This window comes from Ailuropoda melanoleuca, chromosome X, assembly GCF_002007445.2.
Source record: "Ailuropoda melanoleuca isolate Jingjing chromosome X, ASM200744v2, whole genome shotgun sequence".
NCBI lineage: Eukaryota > Metazoa > Chordata > Mammalia > Carnivora > Ursidae > Ailuropoda > Ailuropoda melanoleuca.
Window position 1 is genome coordinate 17905686 of NC_048238.1, and position 19407 is coordinate 17925092.

General features: G+C 36.9%; 1 protein-coding gene across 5 annotated transcripts in view; it reads left to right on the forward strand.

Annotated features, from left to right (window-relative positions):
• Positions 1-19407, forward strand: part of CNKSR2 (connector enhancer of kinase suppressor of Ras 2) — a 268660-nt gene that overhangs the window by 243010 nt on the left and 6243 nt on the right. The window contains exon 21 of one of the 5 annotated variants that reach the window (XM_019809715.2): positions 14171-15500. The exons of the other annotated variants lie outside the window; for them this stretch is intronic. Coding sequence (XP_019665274.2) covers positions 14171-14175 — 5 coding nt within the window. The 3' untranslated portion in view covers positions 14176-15500. Of the gene's footprint in view, positions 1-14170; positions 15501-19407 lie in introns of those variants that run through there. 5 annotated transcript variants of the gene reach the window in all.

Below are 19407 nucleotides of genomic sequence, written 5' to 3' on the forward strand. Positions count from 1 at the left end.
CACTTTATTATATTTGCAGTTGAGCTTAGCAGAGTTAAAATGATGAGTATTGTGCCTATAAAGTTATAATTCTTATGGCTAAAGAATGGGAGCAATCTGGAGTCCTTTTCTGTTATAAAAAGGAATAGACTGACCTTGAGTTTCCAATCATGACTTGTTCCATTGGTTTCCAAGTTAAGTAGAATTATGATGTATTAATAATTTATTTACCTAACCAAGCTTTTATTCTATCCATTGCTCAGTTTCAAAAATCAGAGGTTGTCTGTATCTGACATGCTTGTATATTATCTCCAATATTTCATAATTCAGGTAGTTATTGCCCAATTAAATGGAAGTGTGAGTGATATAAGCCATTAGGTTTGAGAAAGGTAGAATACTAATTCCTATGTTATAGTTTTCTCTAATGAGTGACTGAATCTTTAGAAAAACCACTTAATTGATCCAGTGATATAAGAAATCAGGTATTTTTAGTGATTGGAGAATGCTTATTTAGAATTAAGGTGATCTCAATCCAGCTTTCAAAGATTATTAAAATAAAAGCATGCTATATTCTAGAAGTTAAAAAGGAATGAATAAGTGGGCAAATCGCTCAAATCTTTGGGTAAATTTCGGCTACTCTTTTTCTGTTAAATTCTCAGTATTTTATGGAAATACCAAGATGAATAGGTATGTAATATGGCATCTTAAAATGGTGAAATAGTAACAAATGGTTATGTCATAATAGTATCCATTTTTTCTGATCCCAGAAACGTAGCCATTCAAAATCTTCTTCAAGACTAAATTTTAGACATAGCAGTAAACCTATATCAAGCTCTTTGGCTGCAACCTATTCCAATATCTCCTCAGTGTAGCAAGGTGATAAGATTTTTTTTTTTTGCAGTAGTTCCTTCTAATCAGCCTCTGTAAACAGAGGACCCTTTCGAGAGTATAGTTGTAGCTGTATTTATAATTAAAAACTCACCCTCAGTCTTAGTAAGATTCTGACTCACCTCATCTACTCCTAATATGAATGACATGTGAATAACCTGACAATCTAGGTCATTTAAAGAAAATTCCCTTTAGCAGCGGCTAGACTATCACTTCATGTAAGGTCTAGTTCATTCTTTCTTGACACAAGAGTGCCATAAATAACATTATTCGACCTCAATGACCTGTCTTCCTAAGGTTCTCTCCTCTGCCACATAGTTCACATCAAAGACTCAATGTAGATCTTCTTACTAAAATTGAAAATCTAGCAAGGTAAAGCACCTTGCCCAGTTGTTCAGTAGAGCTCTTTATTCAGTGCTCAGTTTACATCTCATACTCTTAGACATTAAATTAAAATGCATTTTAGTGATATAATTCAATTCAAGTAATTTATGGAACAGCTGCAATGTTCTGAGTACTCACTCTGCTAAGTGCTGGAAAAACAATGATATTTTTTAAAATCACATAATCAATGTTTGTCATATAATGGGAGAGAAAAACATCCAAATGTAACAGTATAACATGTTAAGTGTTTTAAAAGGTAAACATGTTCAGTTCCACAAAAGCACTTAAGAAGTCTTGATTATTTCTACCCTGTGATATAAGGCAAGGCTTCACAAAGGCTGGATAAGTAAAATTTCACCAAAAGGAAAAGAAAAGGGGGGGTGCATTCTACGTGGAAAAAAAAAAAGTAGCATAAGCAAGGGCAGAAATGGGAAAAAATAGTTTGGAGAAATATGGCGTGTATATAGATAAGTAGAAATGAGATAAAAATCTAAGCTAGAACTAGAATATGAAGGCCCTGGTATTCCATACTCAGAAGTTTGGATTGTATCCAAAAAAAAAAAAAAAAACAACATGATGGAGAGCCTATGGAGATCTCATTAGGAAGATGACATAATCAGATGTAAGTTTCAGCAAGGTCACTCTGATGGCCGTGTAGAAGATGTATTGCTGTGGGAGAATACAAGTGATAGGGTTAGAAATTTTATTTCAAGTTAGAAAATTATTTCAGGGGCGCCTGGGTAGCGCAGTCGTTGAGCGTCTGCCTTCGGCTCAGGGCATGATCCCGGCGTTCCGGGATCGAGTCCCACATCGGGCTCCTCTGCTGGGAGCCTGCTTCTTCCTCTCCCACTCCCCTGCTGTGTTCCCTCTCTTGCTGGCTGTCTCTCTGTCACATAAATAAATAAAAATCTTTAATAAAAAAAAAAGAAAATTATTTCAGCAGTTCAGATGAGAGAAGCAAATGTGGAGGCAAAAAGTTATCTGCTAATGGAAAATCAACAAGTAGAGAGTAAGGCTTGAAGACTCTAATGGAAGTTTTGAGCACCCCCCAATGGGGAACTGGAAATTGAGCTAACCAAGCACTAATAAGAGGTCCACCAAGTAGCCCTGAATGACCAAAAATCAGAAGACAAATTTAGAATGGTGCCAGTCAGCATGGATATACAATTTTCTCCAGAATTGCTTAGTGGTCAGGCAGGAGTAAGAAAGCAGATGGTTGGTTATTGGAAAGTGTATGTGTAGTGCATTTTTGAGAGGGTGAGGGAATTGAAGAGTCTTGTCAGAGTGGTCCAGGTTGGATAAGGAAGTGAATTCAGGAGGGGGCTGTGTTCTTGAGATGAAAGATTAGACATAGTGGAAGAGACAGAAGGAGAGGAAACTGGAATCAGGGAAAGCTGTAATAGTTCAGAGGTGACATGGTTCACCATGATGACAATCTGAAATGTGTGATGTTTTTGGATTTGACAGCAAGAACCAACACAGAGGACACTTATTTCAAAACAGTTTTCAATATCTCGCTTTTATGTTTGCATCTTGAAGAAAAAATACTTAGAATCCTTTTCCACGTTAGTATTTAAAGTTAGCTATCTAATTGCAAGAGGGAAATACCCATTGATATGGGAAATAAATCCCATATATATGAATATGATTTATTACATATTTCAGTTATTTAGTGAAATATTGTCAATGAACATAACTTGAATTATAAGGAAGTGAAAACTGGAGGTTTTAACTTGCTACCTCAACTCTAAAGTCAGTCTCAATTAACCTGGTTCATTCAGGTTTGCAGCATCATTAACGGATCAGTCTTTCAATAAAATAATTTTAGAGATAATATCAAGTACACTCTGAATGGAATGACTGAATACCATGTATTTGTCCTTTACTTTCACTGGTGTCTCAGGAAAACTCTTTTTTCCTTCCTGTGAACTATAGCTGTCTGTTGAATGAAAAGACATTTTAGTGATTTATTGTTTCTATAAAGGTATGCTACATAGTCTAGACTTGAAATACAATCTGGGAAGCCAGGCGTGCCTATAAATCTGAATCTTTCATTCCTTTCCCATGAAGAGAGAGAAGATATTTTTCCACATGGAAAAAACACTAATCTGTAGTCTGGTGCATCTCGTTTAAATCTCGTATGTTTATTGAATGGCAATCTATCCAAATAATAGCTAACTTTTTTCAATGAGTGCTTACTACTAGCTAGTGTCCTTGCATAATATAACTCATTTAATCCTTATGACAACCCTAAGAAGTAAATACTGTGATTGTCCTCATCATCTAGATGAGGAAACAGTTTAAAGAATGTAATCCAGGACTCTCAGCTAGTGAGCAGCAGAGCTGAGATTATCGAGCTAAGACATCCTGACAGCAGAGTGAATGCTCTCAACCTCTTATTGTCCCTTAAAAAATATATCACTTTAATTCAGGTTAAAATTTAGCAAAATATTTACTTTTTCAGTATATGTATACACACACACATATATATGTATTAGACCTATATAAAAGAAACTAAAATATTTAGGTTTAATTACAGCAGGTCAAGATCACCATTAATATGCTCCATCAAGTATAGCAAAAGCCTGCACACCACTTTACCTTTTATTACCAACAACTGTAATCTGTGTACTTCCAATTTTAACTTATCAGAATCCAAAAATCATGTACCTTGACATCTGTCAACAGTGAAACAGTTCCACCCCCCGAGTCAAACTCTTTTTTCTTATTTTAAAGTTTGACAGGATTCCTTTCACAGCTCATTTGTGCCAATATGGGGTTGGGATATTAGGGAAAAAATAACTGCTTGCAGAGAATTAAGTCTTGAGACCAATTTGAAAAGTATCTCACGTGGCAGCCCAAGTTTTGCAGTTTTTCCTTCCCAGTTCCCCTTTATCCATCTTCATCAAAACGATCTAAATATTTGTCTTTCTTTTAAATCAGCTGAGGGATTTTCTTACTTATTTATTTTCTAATCTTTTGGTGGAGGTAGGGAATGGAACAAAAGCCACAGATTTAGGACTACAGATGGGAGATCCACTGATCTTCCCAGTTCCTCTTCACAGATGCCAAGTCTGAGGTATTGTGGGTTACTTGGTTTTCTCTCATGATAAAACATTATTTCCTATCACCTCTTACAAATCCAAAAAGTCAATTCACATGCCTTGCAAGGAACTATTAACAAATGCAACATTCACACCTTCATCTGTTTCCAACTTCTAATTTCTCACTTGTACTACGCAGTAGGCAGTATGAAATGAAAATTCATTACCAAAGTGAACTCTGGTGAAAATCTCACAGTTTCTGCATATTCTTTTAAAATATTATATGTAGACACACTTTACAAAGTGGAGAGCAAAATAGAAATGTGTTGGTATCACACTCCTTGTTATTACCAAGCTAACAAGCTAAATTGATTTGCCTTCAGAATGTTTACACTAAAGTGAAGAAGAGTAAAAGTTGTTCAGGGCGATTTCTTAGGATTTTTTAAAAAGGAATTCTAATTAGATTATATGAATTTTGTAAAAACAATAGTGCCTCTATTAAACTCATAGATCCTATCTAAGAAAACCAAATTCAGAACTACTGAATAAATTACTACTTTGAACCCAGAACTGGCTTTTGTTTTAACACTTTAGTAGTTAACTGGTGTGGGTATCTGTAACCCACATTCCTTAGCAGATTGCCATGGCAACTCCTGAGGTATAGTACCAGAACACTGAAGCTTCAGGCATTGTCAACGCTAAATACAGAAGCTGCATTTGATTTCAGCTTGTCTGTTTCTATGGGGAGCAATGTACCGCAGTTCTTTACACTTCCCAGGCTTACTTTTCATAACCATGGAGACTAGATCTGCCCACACAACCAAGATCCAAAACCATTCCTAGTATGGCTAAAACTAAGGCCTTGGGGCCTTCTATAGCTAAAGTGCATTGTTTTGTTAAAGAAGAGTTCCTGCTTCTGCTTTTGAAGTATATTGATTTTCCACAAAGAGAAAACGGGCTTTCTAGTCCTATGCTGAAGATTTACAATAAGGAGAAAGAAAATGTCATCATGACATTTTCCTTGGTCAGGTTCTGGTTTTGTGTATATTTATGGTATATACTCTACATAGTTAATTACTACAGAGTAATATTTCATTTCAAATTATGACAGTGTTACCTAATAGTAAACACATTTAATGTACACTGTATGGTGGTTTTAAAATGCTGCTTTTAATTTTAGTGTGGGATTGTGTCGATTTGTTTCTAAATCCAGTGTTGGTGTCTTTTAAATTAGTTCTTCACTTGCTCACAGTAAAATCTGTGTGAGAAAAGTTTTTCTGGAAATTGGATCATAACTATACATGGATTTAACAAGAAAGGATTAGTGTAATTTATCACTATAAATCCAAATATGGCACATCCAGATAGAGCTGATGAATTACCTGTCCAACTGTTAGTCTGATGTATCCTTGTTTTCAGTTTTTCAATTTTATCTTACTGTTGTAGTAATGTGGACATACGTGCGTGCGTGCGTGCGTGCGTGTGTACACCAGTATCACAAAAAGGGCCAAAGTTCTGCAAAGTTTTTTAGTGCTCATCCTTAGTTAAGGAGATACTAATTAGTACCATAGCTGCCATCATTGGAATCTCTGCTCCACACCCCCAACCCAGTGGCATCAGTCAAAAGAGATGGTATGGGAGTCTTAAGTGGAACTTGAGAATCCCAAATTCACCCCTTGATTTGCACATCCTTACAAATTCATATCTTTAATTTGATGGGGTTTTTTTTTTTTACCCCAGAGAAGGTAGCACGGATCCTTATTTTAACATTAATACACTAAATAGGAATTTTTTTAAAGCTTGGCTTCAATGAAATATGGATTGTCCTTAATTTTTTTAGGGTATTATGAATAATTATAAAGTTGCTATGAATTAATTAATTTACAAGTAGAAGACAAATTTATTAATAATTGGATTTTTGTTTTGTTCAGTAGCAGGAAGTTAGCAATTCATTGCTATATTTGAGTACAAATTAAGTTGTATGATACAGAGAACCTTCTGACATTTCCAACATTTGAATTTTGCAAAATGAGCTATCATCCTAATGAAGTCCCTGTATGATTCTAGCTTTATGTAATTACACTGATGAGTGTGAAATTCAACATGAGATGCTTAGTGTTAAACACAGATATAGCTGGAAACCTTTTGCAGTAGCTATAAAGTCATTTGTATTCGTCCATAAGAACATTGAGAGTCAGCATATCTCTAACTCTTTAATAAAACTTATTTTCTTTAAAAGGGCAGGCTATATAATTTCGTCAGGAAGTAAAAAAATGGAACTCCTATATAACAGGGCATTTTTAAAAAGTATTCTTCATATTTCTTAGATTCTATAGTTTTCCATCCCAAATGCAAGATGAGTTTGCTGATCCAAAATGTAATGAACAATAATTTCAAGACAACTAAGATTGAGTTTGAATACTTAATATTCTAACTTCTGAGTTTTTTGCTAAGATGGATGACTGTGCTAATTTTTTTACATCCATGCTGTATTTCTAAGAAACATTATTTTATAGTGATTTTTACCAAAATAACATTTCTTCTTATCATGTACACAATAAATTTTGAGTACCTAAAAAGGTAATAATTTGAATATCATAATATGCAGAAGACTTTAACAATGGGAATTTATGAGAACAGTTTATGGTATAATTGGATTGAAAAATAAGAGAGAATATGAAAATATTGATTAAGGTGGGAGATTAGATGTGTAACAGATTCGAGGTAGAGAAAAATAGGAATTCTGATAAGTAACTGTTATGATAAAATTTTAGGTTCTTACAAACATCTCTTGAATTTCCTCTTTGACCGTTCTTGACACTTGTTTTTCTGGGAAAGTCATTTTTGGTTGTCCTTATTGCTACAAAATTTAGTTGGCGCCCAATGCCCCTAAAACAGTTCCTCCTTGCCAGTGACGTTAATGAGGAAATGATCCCAAATATCAGGCTGGTATGCCAAGGAGGTCAGTCACAAGGCATTAACATTTAGAAGTTATGGAAGAGGGAAAATATATATTGCAACTATTTCTCATATTGTAAGCTCATCCAGAAAAAAAGTAAGCAGAAGTCCATTTTGAGCTTCTGCAATCATAAACAATGTTACATCATGAAAGAAGATAATGTTTTTAAATTTTTAACATAAAATTACTCCCTTTCTTACTCTACTCCCAACACACACACACACACACACACACACACACACCCCTACACATGCTTTGATGTACTCTTGTTGAAAATAATTTACTATTTCACTCATTTTTGCAGATCAATACCTCTTTTTTCCCTCAGTCTCAGAGGATATCATGATACTGGAACTAACACTGAATGATATTTCTTAAAAAGTAATCCTACCGATAATAAGATGGCAGTACTCAGAGGCTAGTGTATGAGTTTAGTATGAGAATAAGAATAGGGTGGACTCTGGGGCCCCTGGGTGGCTCAGTCAGTTAAGCATCTGCCTTGAGCTCAGGTCATGAACTCAGGGTCCTGGGATGGAGCCCCACGTGGGCTGACTGCTTAGTGGGGAGTCTGCTTCTCCCTCTGCCTCTGCCCCTCCCCCCACTTGAGCTCTCTCACGCTCTCTCTCTCTCTCTTGATCGCTCTCATGCTCTCTCTCAAATAGATAAAATCTTTAAAAAAAAAAGAACAGGGTGGACTCTATAAAGCCAAAGCTCACAGAGATCTTTGTTACTGCTAATTTGAAAAATATATATGTCTTCATTTATTCTGGATCTAATTTTCAAGAATTAAGTTGTCCCATTGATTGTCTAGTAACTAAAGAAACTTAGACAATAGTACAATTTGCATAGCAACCAAATTTATCAATCACAGGTCATGTTTGCTGATCAGCACTTTGGCAAAGGATATAGAGCCAAGTCCTTTGTGTACTTTGAGTAAATTCTGACGGAGTGAACATACTGAACGTATCTTTACAGCCCCCATTTCCCAGGTACAGATCGCTTACCTGTTATTCCATCAAAATGTCCAATTTGGAGCATTCAAGTCAAGTGTGACAGGCAAATCAAATAGGTTGGGTCATGGAAGTATAATCAGTGTTCTGAAGACATTTTTAGCACTCAGTCACACAAGCGGTTCAGGTTTAGATGAGACCGGAGCTGCTTTTTAGAGAACTTATCAGGTAGCAAAGAGAATGTCATAAAAGGGTTAGGAAGTATCATAGAGGAACCCACTGAGAGAAATAGGCAAGAAACCAATTGAGATGTATTTGGTCTCGGTTTGCCTTTTTATTTTGGCAGACCAGATATAGCAACGGATGAAATGTGTCAGTATCGTTTACCCGTTCACCCCATTGGCAGTTCTCATCAGTGAGTTATTTCACACCAATTATCATCCAGAGTGAATATGATGCATTTAATTATATCCTTTTACTATAACCACATAAGGTTGTGGTAGAGGTTGAAAATTCTCATACATTGGGGCTCCTGGCTGGCTCAGTTGGAAAAGATTGCAACTCTTGATCTCCAGGTTGTGAGTCCGAGCCCCACAGTGGTTGTAGAGATTACTTAAATGAACTTAAAAAAAAAAGCAAAAAGAAAATTCTCATAAATTAAAAATGTGCATAGGGGTGCCTGGGTGGCACAGTTGGTTGAACATCAGCCTCTTGGTTTCAGCTCAGGTGGTGATCTCAGAGTCGTGGGATAGAGCCCTGCATGGAGCTCTGCAGTTAGCATGGAGTCTGCTTGAGGTTCTTTCTCCCTCTCCCTCTGCCCCTCCTGCCCGTGCTCTCTCTCTAAAATAAATAGGAGGGCATGTGTTGTGATGAGCACCAGGTGTTATATGCAACTAATGAACTGTTGAACACTACATCAAAAAATTAATGATGATGATACTTTTATTTTCTATATATTCCAATTGTATTTAATCAATTAAAATTAATATGTCCATACAATATGTTATTAATGTAATTATATATTATGATTACATATAATATACATTAGGGTAATTGTATAATTATAGTCATATAATTGAGTTAAATATGTGTGTGTATATATATATTTGTATTTAATAAAGTAGAGCTTAACGGATAAACCTTAACTATAAAATTTTAAGACAGAAATGGAGAAAGGGTTGTGCAACTATGCCATGAACTCTTTTGGAATCAGACTATCATCTTTGTATATTTATCCCTAACATTTGGTATAGTATACATACCCATAGGCACCCATTAAATCCTCACTGAATAATGCAGGTCTATAAAAATGAACTCCTCCCATTTTCTTTTTTTCAGGGTGGGGAGGGGCAGAGGGATAGGGAGAGAGAGAATTTTTAGCAGGCTCCACCCCCAGCACAGAGCCCAACACAGGGCTCAATCTCACAACCCTGAGATCACATGACCTGAGCCGAAATCAAGAGTCAGACACTTAAGTGACTGAACCAGGGTGGCTCCACCCGCTGCTCTCATTTTCTATCTTAAAGTCTGATTGGTGATATTTAGGATGAATATATAATCTGGCCAAATTCCAGGGTATGTTTTTCTGAAATATCTATAGACACTTCATTGAAAATAAACTGGTGGCAAATTGAATTAAAATAGCAAGTACTTCTGTGACTATTAACTATAAAAGACCTCTTCAACTGTTGCTAATATATGTTATATTTAGAGAGTACTTTGGATGTGCCTTTATTTCAGGTAGTGGATTTTAATGCAGGTAGAAAAAACCAGAATGGGTGGTATACTCGTAATAACTAATTAAGTCCTAAATGCACTCTAATGTCATAGTATAGCAATAGGTACATTAAGATGAGATGCTACTTTCATAAGGAAATACTCTATCTCCTGTGAATTATACACAAAGGATAGAACTGTGATTTAGCAATTTAGAGGAACATTCTAATTACCTGGAAACAGTATTTCTTATCTGTTTTGCCTGAGGCTAGGTTTATCAAATTTTTTATTTTACCTGGAATTGCTAATTAAAGATCTCCATAAGTGCTTTACAAATAAGAACAAACTATATTATGTTTTATTGTTTCTTTATTTATAAAAGAATACTTTGCCATGAAAATTTTACTTCTCATTCATAAAATAAAAATAAACACTTTCCAGTTCCTTCCCCCTATGGTATTAAATAAAAAATAAGCAAACAAACAATTTTTTTACATGTGATATCCTGTCTTTTTTAACTTAAACCTTTACAAGAAAATAGGCCCTCACAATTTGGACAGATACTACTCAAGCCACAATTAACAAGTCTGGAAGATTCTGAACCAAGAAGGTCTATCAGCCCACTCTTTCAATACTGACGCTGAGGCAAATATCACCGATTATCAATCAATTCATGGTGTTAGATATTCCTCTTTTTCAAAAAGAAAAACCTAAATCTGAATACACATTTAAAAGGTGAGGCTCCAGATGATAATGCTAAACAAGTTTGGGGTTTTTTGGTTTTTTTAAGCACAAAAGAAATGGTTCTATTCTCCCCGGAACTCCACAGTATTGCTTGGATGTCTGCTCTAGGTGACCTTTTGTTATCTGCAAGCAGCTTAAGACCAGTAATCAGTGGCCTTGCCCTTAAGTTTGCCCTCAATCTCACTGATAATGGAGTAGATGGAGCCAAATTTTCTCTTAGAACTCAGAAGTAGGAATTTTTGAAAGTGCTTTCCAGCTTAAGCACTTCTAATTTCCATTTTCCCGTTTTATTTTCTTTCATTCATTAAGAAAAAGATTTTTGTTACCTATTTTGAATTTAAATTTAATCATTCTCTTGCAAATGTTTGTGCCTATGTCCTTACCCTATAATCTAATTCTCAGGCATTGAAGTCTCATCAGCTCTTCCTCGAAGGCACACTATTAGAAGGGTGATTACATTTCTAAAACTTATGTTTCTAGAATCTCTATTTCTGCTTAATATCTGAATGGTTCTTAGTGGGGAGATTTTTTAATTTATAAAACAAAAAGAGGGGAAAAATCCTCCTCAACAGTTGCTATGTAGACGTAGTCTGTGAAGAGCTTTCATAGGAAGTGGAACCAGACTGGAATAAGTTATCTTATACATGACTCAACCTGGTATTACCTCTGGGTTCACCTTTCAGATCTCAAGGGCTTTAGTAACAGGGAAAAAGGATCTGTTTCTTTTTATCCAGCTGGGCTGGTGGCCTCACAACTGGAGGTTTCAGTGATGAGTGGAAGTTCAATAAATATTTGTTAAGTAATATGTCAAACAGAAACATGAGTGATTTTCTTGAGGCAGCAGAGTACGTTGCTGTTGTTTCAAAATGTAATTGGTTAAAAGCTTGCTAAATAGTGAAGTTTATTTTAATAGCAGGAAGTAGGGAATATTTTTATAGGTAGGATACTGGCCAAAAGAAAGCAAAACCATCAAGAGCCCTATAACTTAAGGTTTGTTTTTTTTTTAAGGAACATGTAATTTCCACCTGTTTTTTTCAAAAAAAAGGAGTAAAATTAGTTTCACCATAATAAATCAGTTTTAACTGGTTTGGCTATTGTGACTATTGGAGGATAAATGAAGCTGCAAAGAAGAAGAGTAGAAATAGGGAGTGGGAGAAAGCCTGACGAAAGTACAAAGGGAGAGAAAAGGAGAGGGTGTTGAGAACGTGAAAGGGACGTGAAAAAGTTAAAAGACATATAGAAGTATGAGATTCCCAGACGTCCAAGGTAGGCTTTCATGGAGCAGTATCATTTACAAAGCGGGTTGGTTTGCGTTCTGGAGATTTCATGTAGATTAGCCACATGCTAGTCCCTGTCAGAGCTGCCCCGCCTACCTGCCGGGGCTACTCCTCCTAGAGATTCAGTTAATTCAGGGGGCTTGAGCCTGGAGGTATCTTTATAGCCATTCCGTTTGCCTCAGAAATAAAGAGGAACTATTTAACACTACCTAAAAATAAAGCTTTAAAGAATTTATTCAAGCAGTTTACCAAGGCCTCTTTTATTTTGCTGTATTCTCTGTAGACCAAGATATTTGCATCCAGTTCCTCAGCAGAAAACCTTGAAATTGTGTGAGCTGTGATACACAGTGCTATACTTACAGAATTTGTGACTTACAAACTACTTGTTTGTGTGGTACAAAATTGCCATCAGTCCAGCCGGCCCCAGCCACAGTGTAGCCCATCCCCATGTGCCTGGCCCAAAGCCGGGTCGCAAACTGCGATGGGCACAAGATTCAGCAGGGTTTGCTTGCTTTAAATCCAGATTCCTGAGTTCCAGGCCCAGAAATTCTGATCCAGTAGATTAGAGGTAGGGCCCCGAAATCTGTGTTTAACAAGCAAACCTCCACCCCGGACATTTGGTGGCCAGCGTCCGGACCACGGCTACTTGAATAAACCCCTTTCCCTAAGGAGTTCTGTGTCCTTGTGCTAATCTGTGCAGACTGGGAGCTAGTTGTACCCATTAGAAGCAGCCACCTGCCCTCCACCATCCTGCACTCTGGCAAGGTGCTCCACTGAGAAGGGGTTTGCCGCATCTCGGAGTGGAATTCAGCAATCTTATAGAAACGGTATCACAAATGTAACTAAATGCGACTTAATTCTCAGGGTTCTTGTTTGGGTTCAGTATGGGTTAAGTGCACTAGAAATTAAGCCCCTCGTGTAATATTGTTTCTGAGGGGAAAAGAAGGATGTGTTGAAAACAACTTACAAAATGTTTGAATTGCTTAGACAAATTAGGAAGAGTTTAAATTTAGAAACAACCTTGTGCCCAAGGTAGATTGCCTCTGATTTTGCTGTTTGAAACTCCATGACCTCCTGAAACAAAGTGGTAGGAGCCAGAGCTAGCATTCTAGGACTATCATTTTCTAAAATGCCATATTGTCTTTTCTTTCATTTGACCTACCTATGATTACTTAATGTTTAGCCTCTTTTCTGCAAAAGAAGGATATGATATGATAAACAAAAATTAGTTCTGCTGATTTCTGAACTACACTGTGTCCTGTTATCTAGATACTGGACTATGGGCAATATGCACCCTTCCATTTTCTAAGGGAGGTGGTAATGAACAATACGCTTTCTCTGTTGCCTCTCCTACTTTGTTCCTTCTTGATATAACTCAAAAAAGGATGCCACGGGCTGTTGGAGATAAAAATCTGCCTCAGGCTGGAAAGAAAAAAATATGGCTGATATGTGCCTGATGACAATATTTGGATTCCCCCAAACCCAAAATAAAATGAACTTCAAGAGATTACGGTTTCTTTTATCTCGATTGTTCTTTGTTGCCCAGGTCATTCAGAAATGTTGGTCTCTTGTTTCTTCATTCTTTGCCATATGGCTTACGCTCAGGTGTAAAGTCACCATTTCATCATGTTTACCCTGTGAGGGCTTTTCATCTCTCTCCACTTTGTATTGGTCGGCATGTGGCCTCCTCATCTGAGCCATACTAGCTGGGCTCTCTGTCTCACTGATCAACACATGGTAGCATATGGACCAGGGCAGTTAGGTAGAAGGCAGACCAGGAAATTTTTCCTCATGCTTCTTGATTGGATGAATTCGAGGAAAGATCTCCTATAGAAATACAGTTTCGTTTTCTTGAAAGACTGATCATTTTACATGTGTACAGAGAATACGTTTACCATAAACTTCTCTGATTGGAATTACAGATGTGCATATGCAAGCATAGAAGTGGGAAAAATGTATCTGCGCTGTGTATTATTTTGTATACATAAGGTTGGCATTTCCAAATAACCGAGCATAGAACAAAAATTGTCCCGTTTATGGCCAAGTAGACTTGCATGCCAACAGAAAGACATGGTGGTATTAAAACCATATGCAATTCTAGCCATTTTTTTCTCTTTTCTCTTCATGGGTATTGCATGATGGTATTTCGAATACAAATACTAATGTGCTTTGGAAATAATGGCACTCGCAGGTCTTTCATCATATTGTATCACTGCTTTATCATATTAGGCTAATACACTGCGAGAGTTGGTAGAACCTCTCCATGCCAAATCGGATCCACTTCTGTTGGCACTCAACCCATTGGACTCACAGATTGATAAGCTAATGTTTAGAGAATTTAGATCGGAGAGAGTCGGCACGGCGCAGACTCAGCATCAACCTCTTGCAAGCAACTAAAATGGCCTCGTCCTTGCTGTTTATAACAGAAAACTGACTTTTAAAAAGCTTAGATCATCAAGTGTTTTGGATTGGGGGCCTCCCTAAAGGGATATTAAGAGGGGCAGGCCACTCTTAAGAAGAATGCGAGCTTCCTACACTGGGACTAGCATAAGATCAAAGCCCATCAAGCTGGAGCACAGTGACAGAAAACTGCGTTTCTATGGGAGAACGGAAGGGGAAGGGTACTGACTGGGGAAGGGCTGTGTGTGGTGACACCTCAGTTGTGTTCTCCTGACACCAGGAAAGGAGAGGGATCAGCTCCGATAACTAGAAAACCCTGGCTATTTAATGGACTCTTTGGTGGCCTCTTTAAGGCAAAGCAGAGGAAGCAAATTCTGTGTATTAAGTGTATTTTGCATTTTTAAAACTTGACGTGCTGTATTGTACTAAACTAAATGTAATCTATTAAGGCAAGGTATACATACCCTGCTCTGAAATTTACTATGTTTATTCTATTATCAAGTGTATTCAGGTGCAACACAGAGACTGCTTTCGGTGACACTAATGAAGAAAATTCCTCATGCCAGGCTTTATTAGATTCCTCAGCTAAAATTCTAACTTTCTCCTTATTTCTTGGCACTTGTATACAAATGGTATTGCCTCACAGGACAGGCATGAGCTATTCTTTTTCTGTAAAATTTTCCGAATCTATAGGCTGTGGTTCTCACTTTTGAAAAAGTATTTTGTCTGGATGTCTTTCAAACTAGCTTCAGATATTATTTAATACTATGTAACTGGGTCCCCTATGGCTCAATATTGCTTATTTTTCTTCTGTAGTGGATGTGAACTTTCCTTAATTTAGTTGGATTAAGACACTCTGTAATAATTTCAATGCTAATCAATGGATATTTCATACTGTGCAATGAACAAATAATTTAACATTGTATTTGGAAATGTTTTTTCTCCTTCCTGTCGCGGCAGTGTGTGGTACTGCATAATGTGAATACCTGTAAAAATATAAATTACTTAAAAATAAACATATGACCAGTTGGTATCAAATCTTTTTAGATAGCTAAATAATTTGCTAAGTATGCTTGATAGTAAATATCTTTCCAAAGAGAAGTAATCTCTGCTTCTTTCTCACAAATGGAATTTGTGTTGTGAATAAAAATCACATTGATCTGCCTTACAATTGCCTCTGTGCTCTAACCATTTTAATGTGTTTTTAAAGTATATATGAAAATGATGGTTGTGGTATTTAGAAATCCATTGAAAAGCTCTTTGTTGGCATTTAATATTAGTGGGATTTTCTTGGGTCATTCTCTCTATTTAAGTCATAGTAAAGTATTATGATAAGAAGAGTTCTCATTTTTTCTCGTTAAGGCATATGCTGACTCCACATTCATTTTTGAATATAATCATGTCTTAGCTTTGGTTTTAAACTGTCCTCTTTATGAATTCCTGCCTGAGAGTCAGGGTGCTTTGACCTTCATGTCTCTACTAGTTAAATTTTTTGAATTCTATGGGCAAATCTAGAATCTGTCATTTATGTTTGTGATTGTCCTTCAAAGAACCTTCCCTGTGGATCAATAAATCAATGCCAAGGACACCAAGACTTTGCCATCTGAACTATTCCTCATCAAAACTCCTGTAGTCCCCTGAAAATTCAACCACGCTTTTATTTATGGCATTAAACCACACAATTTGGCAGAAATTACATGCTCATAGAATGAAGTGTAGAATAAACTTCAGTTCTGCCTCTTTGTCAAGAGTCCAATCTTGTTGGAAGTAAGTTTTCCTGTCATGCAGAAGGGATTGACTGACACTAATATGGGCTGCACTTAATTTTGATGAAGCACAAGGTCATTCTTAACAGGGATGGGCTTCACATGTTCTTCTTTAAAAAGGATCCACTCAAGCTGTTCTTTTAAAAGAAAGGTATTTTCTAACTTGAAATCAGTTTTTCATCAGTATTTTGCCTAAAAGATGTAAATTATTTTTAATTATGTAAAAGGGTGGTTGAGTACAGAGCAGCGAGTAAAAGCCAGCTCTTGAAATCTTCTCCTTTTTTTTTCTGCTATAACAAACTGCCTTCCCTCCAGTTCTACAATGCTAGGCACAGCTATTGACTTATATAAAAGCATGAATTAAGAGATCTAATATTTAATTATAAGACAATTCAAATTATAGCGTAAAGTCCTGAATACATAATCGTCTTTAGCATAAAACCGAGAAACATTAAACCTGTCTACATGGAGCCCATTAAAAGTTTAATTGTCACCTTACATATAAATAAGTTGTTTATTATGGCATGCTAGTAAATTAGTATTCACAGAAACCAGTCTGTGTCTCAATGCAAATGTTAATTGCCCTTCCTGACAAGAATAGTGCTCCACGTACATGCCGCCCTCAGCCCAGAAGCTTCAGAGCCTCAGAGCCCCCTGTGGCTGCACTTGAGCAAATGCCTCTCACATCTGACTGGTGACTAATGCTTCTATGTCCAGCCTGCTCTCCCACTTGTGACTTAGCTTTTCCCAGCCTTCTGTGCTCATCACCCAGTGGTGTTGTGGAAGGAACTGTTTCCACGAGGACATCATTGTCCAATTTTAAAAGGGCACAGTTCCCCTCCAAAACATGTACCAGAAACGATGATCCGTCGTTGGCTTGGTTCTTCAAGAGCCCCACTGGTACACGCATCGCGTTTTGTTTTGTTTTCATTTTCTCCTCTCCTTCAACAATTGTCATTGCAGGGGCAGGGAAACAGGGAGGACACCAGAAGGATATTCTAGGTCTCCAAGTTTGTATTCTGCTCTCCTTCATGTTCACCAAAGAAACCTGAACGAAATCACACAATAAACTGTCATAAAAATTACACAGTCACAGGACAGGGAGCCTTCTCTGGAGTACTTCATGTATAAAGTAGAGGAAACCATCACTCGCTTTAAATGTTGGGTGCAAAAGGCACTGTGCCCAGGAGAAGAATGGGAAATGCAAATGAGAGGGAGGCATATTCTGCTCAGGGAAAGTCACAGTCTCTGTACAGATGGGGCCATTAAGGTACAGGAGGAAAAAACATTGGAATTTCTCCTCAGGTTTCATAACTCGTCCTTTCGAATTTATTTTCTGTGTCTGTTTTATAGCGTGCATATCTATTAATATACAGTAATACATGTATGTAAGTTATCAACAATAGAAGTGTTTTAACTGGTAAAGATGCACAATCAAAAAAATTTGGAAACCACCAAGCATGAAAGTAGGGAAATACGTCAACTAAAGACCTTTTAGTATCTGAGATGCATTATGATCTGCTAATAAGCCACTCGCAAGAAAGTTGCAACGAACTACGTATTGTGTTGTGTTACCTAATGTTTTTCCTTGAGCTTTTTTTTTTTTATCACCACCTGGAAGTCATGTGCAACCTGAAACAACTGGACAGTGAATCGTCGTGATACCACATTCCTAGAGTCACGATATTTCATAGTGTAGTTAGAGTACAAATGAGACAACAGAGGGTCTTCTTTCACCCCTGCCAAGTAGGACACAGCCAGAAATAACCCCCCCACCCCGCCACACAGAATACAAGTTAATCCATCAGTAACTTCATTGTGATCCTCAAATCTATCAGCCAATGAAATTTTATATCGGAAAGAGAACTTTGTTCACTTTGCTTTAATAAAATTGGAAGAGTATGTCATTTGATACAGGACTAATTTACACACTGTAAACATAAATAAAATTTGGGAGGGAATTTATTCCTGCACAGACCCAGAATTCCTGAGTAAATTGGAGACAAATAAAAATTTCATTGTGGCAGCGATACACATCCTCATTAGGAATTATAGAAGGTTCTTAAGAAGGTTCCTATATACGTCCTGTGGTTTGCATGTGGTCTTCTACACTTTGCCAACTTTCCGAAAACATTCTTTCAAATTTCAAAAGAGCTGGCGCTCCGCCAGTGCTCCAAATGGCTGAACTGGTACATTGAAGGAAAGTCAATTGGGAAGCAGAACTCGACAACTGCTTGCCTCATCTTCAAAAACAAGCCTCTTCTAGTAGAAAAGCCGAAGTTTAAAAAAGAGAAACCAGAAGAGAAGTGAGGAGACAAAGAAGAAGAGGGCAAAAAGAGAAGAAAATAAAGGTGTTTTCACATTCTCAGTTGCAACAGTAGCCCCAGTTGACTTAATTGATATTCTTCTGAGAAAAAAAAAATCAAGGAAACAAATTGAAAATTATAAAAGAAAATAAAGGTCTGTTTTTGTCTTGAATGTTGAGTTCCGTGTTGTTTTGACTGTTGAGCACAGTGAATCAGATTTATAACGTGACTTTGCTCTTCACCCCCGTCCTTTGGAAATAAAAGGACTCTTTGTCTAGTCTTAAAATGTTAAGTAATTGGTGGCATTTTGTGGTAGCCTGGCATCTCAATCCCTCATCCTTTCTCATCCCACTACTGTGTCTTGTGGTGTTGCATATGTGTATGATGTGTATGGACTGGGGTGGGGAGAGCCTTACTTATCTCTAGTAGGAGCCGCACTATTCCATTAATATACTTGGAAATGTTTCTGTGTTCCGTCTCATTGTGATTCCTTGTTCAAATGTGCTGCCCAGAGATAAATCTATACTGAATTCTTCTTAACAGCTGTCAAACCAGATTCTTCGCAGAATTGTGTTGTCCTTTAACGGCAAGAAGGGGGAAAAAACTTTCCATTTGTATTTATTTAATAGCTGTGTGTGTCACTTTTTAATATTAAATCTTTACTTATCCTTCTTAAAGTAGAACCACATTGAAATTTTACAAAAAAGTCAGTCACCTGGCCCAGTATTCTGCAAACTTTAAGAACTGGGGAGAAAGAAAACTGGATAAGAATGTTTTCAAACAAAATATATACTCCATACGGTGTTAGGTAGTTATCTTAAAATAAAAATTTACTATATAAAATATAAAAATACTTCTGCCTTCCTTAAATCCTAAAACTAAATTCTGAATCCCTTTTTTTCTTCCCATTCTTTCAAGAACTGATAAGCTACTAATCCATTAGGCCACCTGATACATTAACCACTGTAATTCACATCACTTAGGCCTCCCCCTC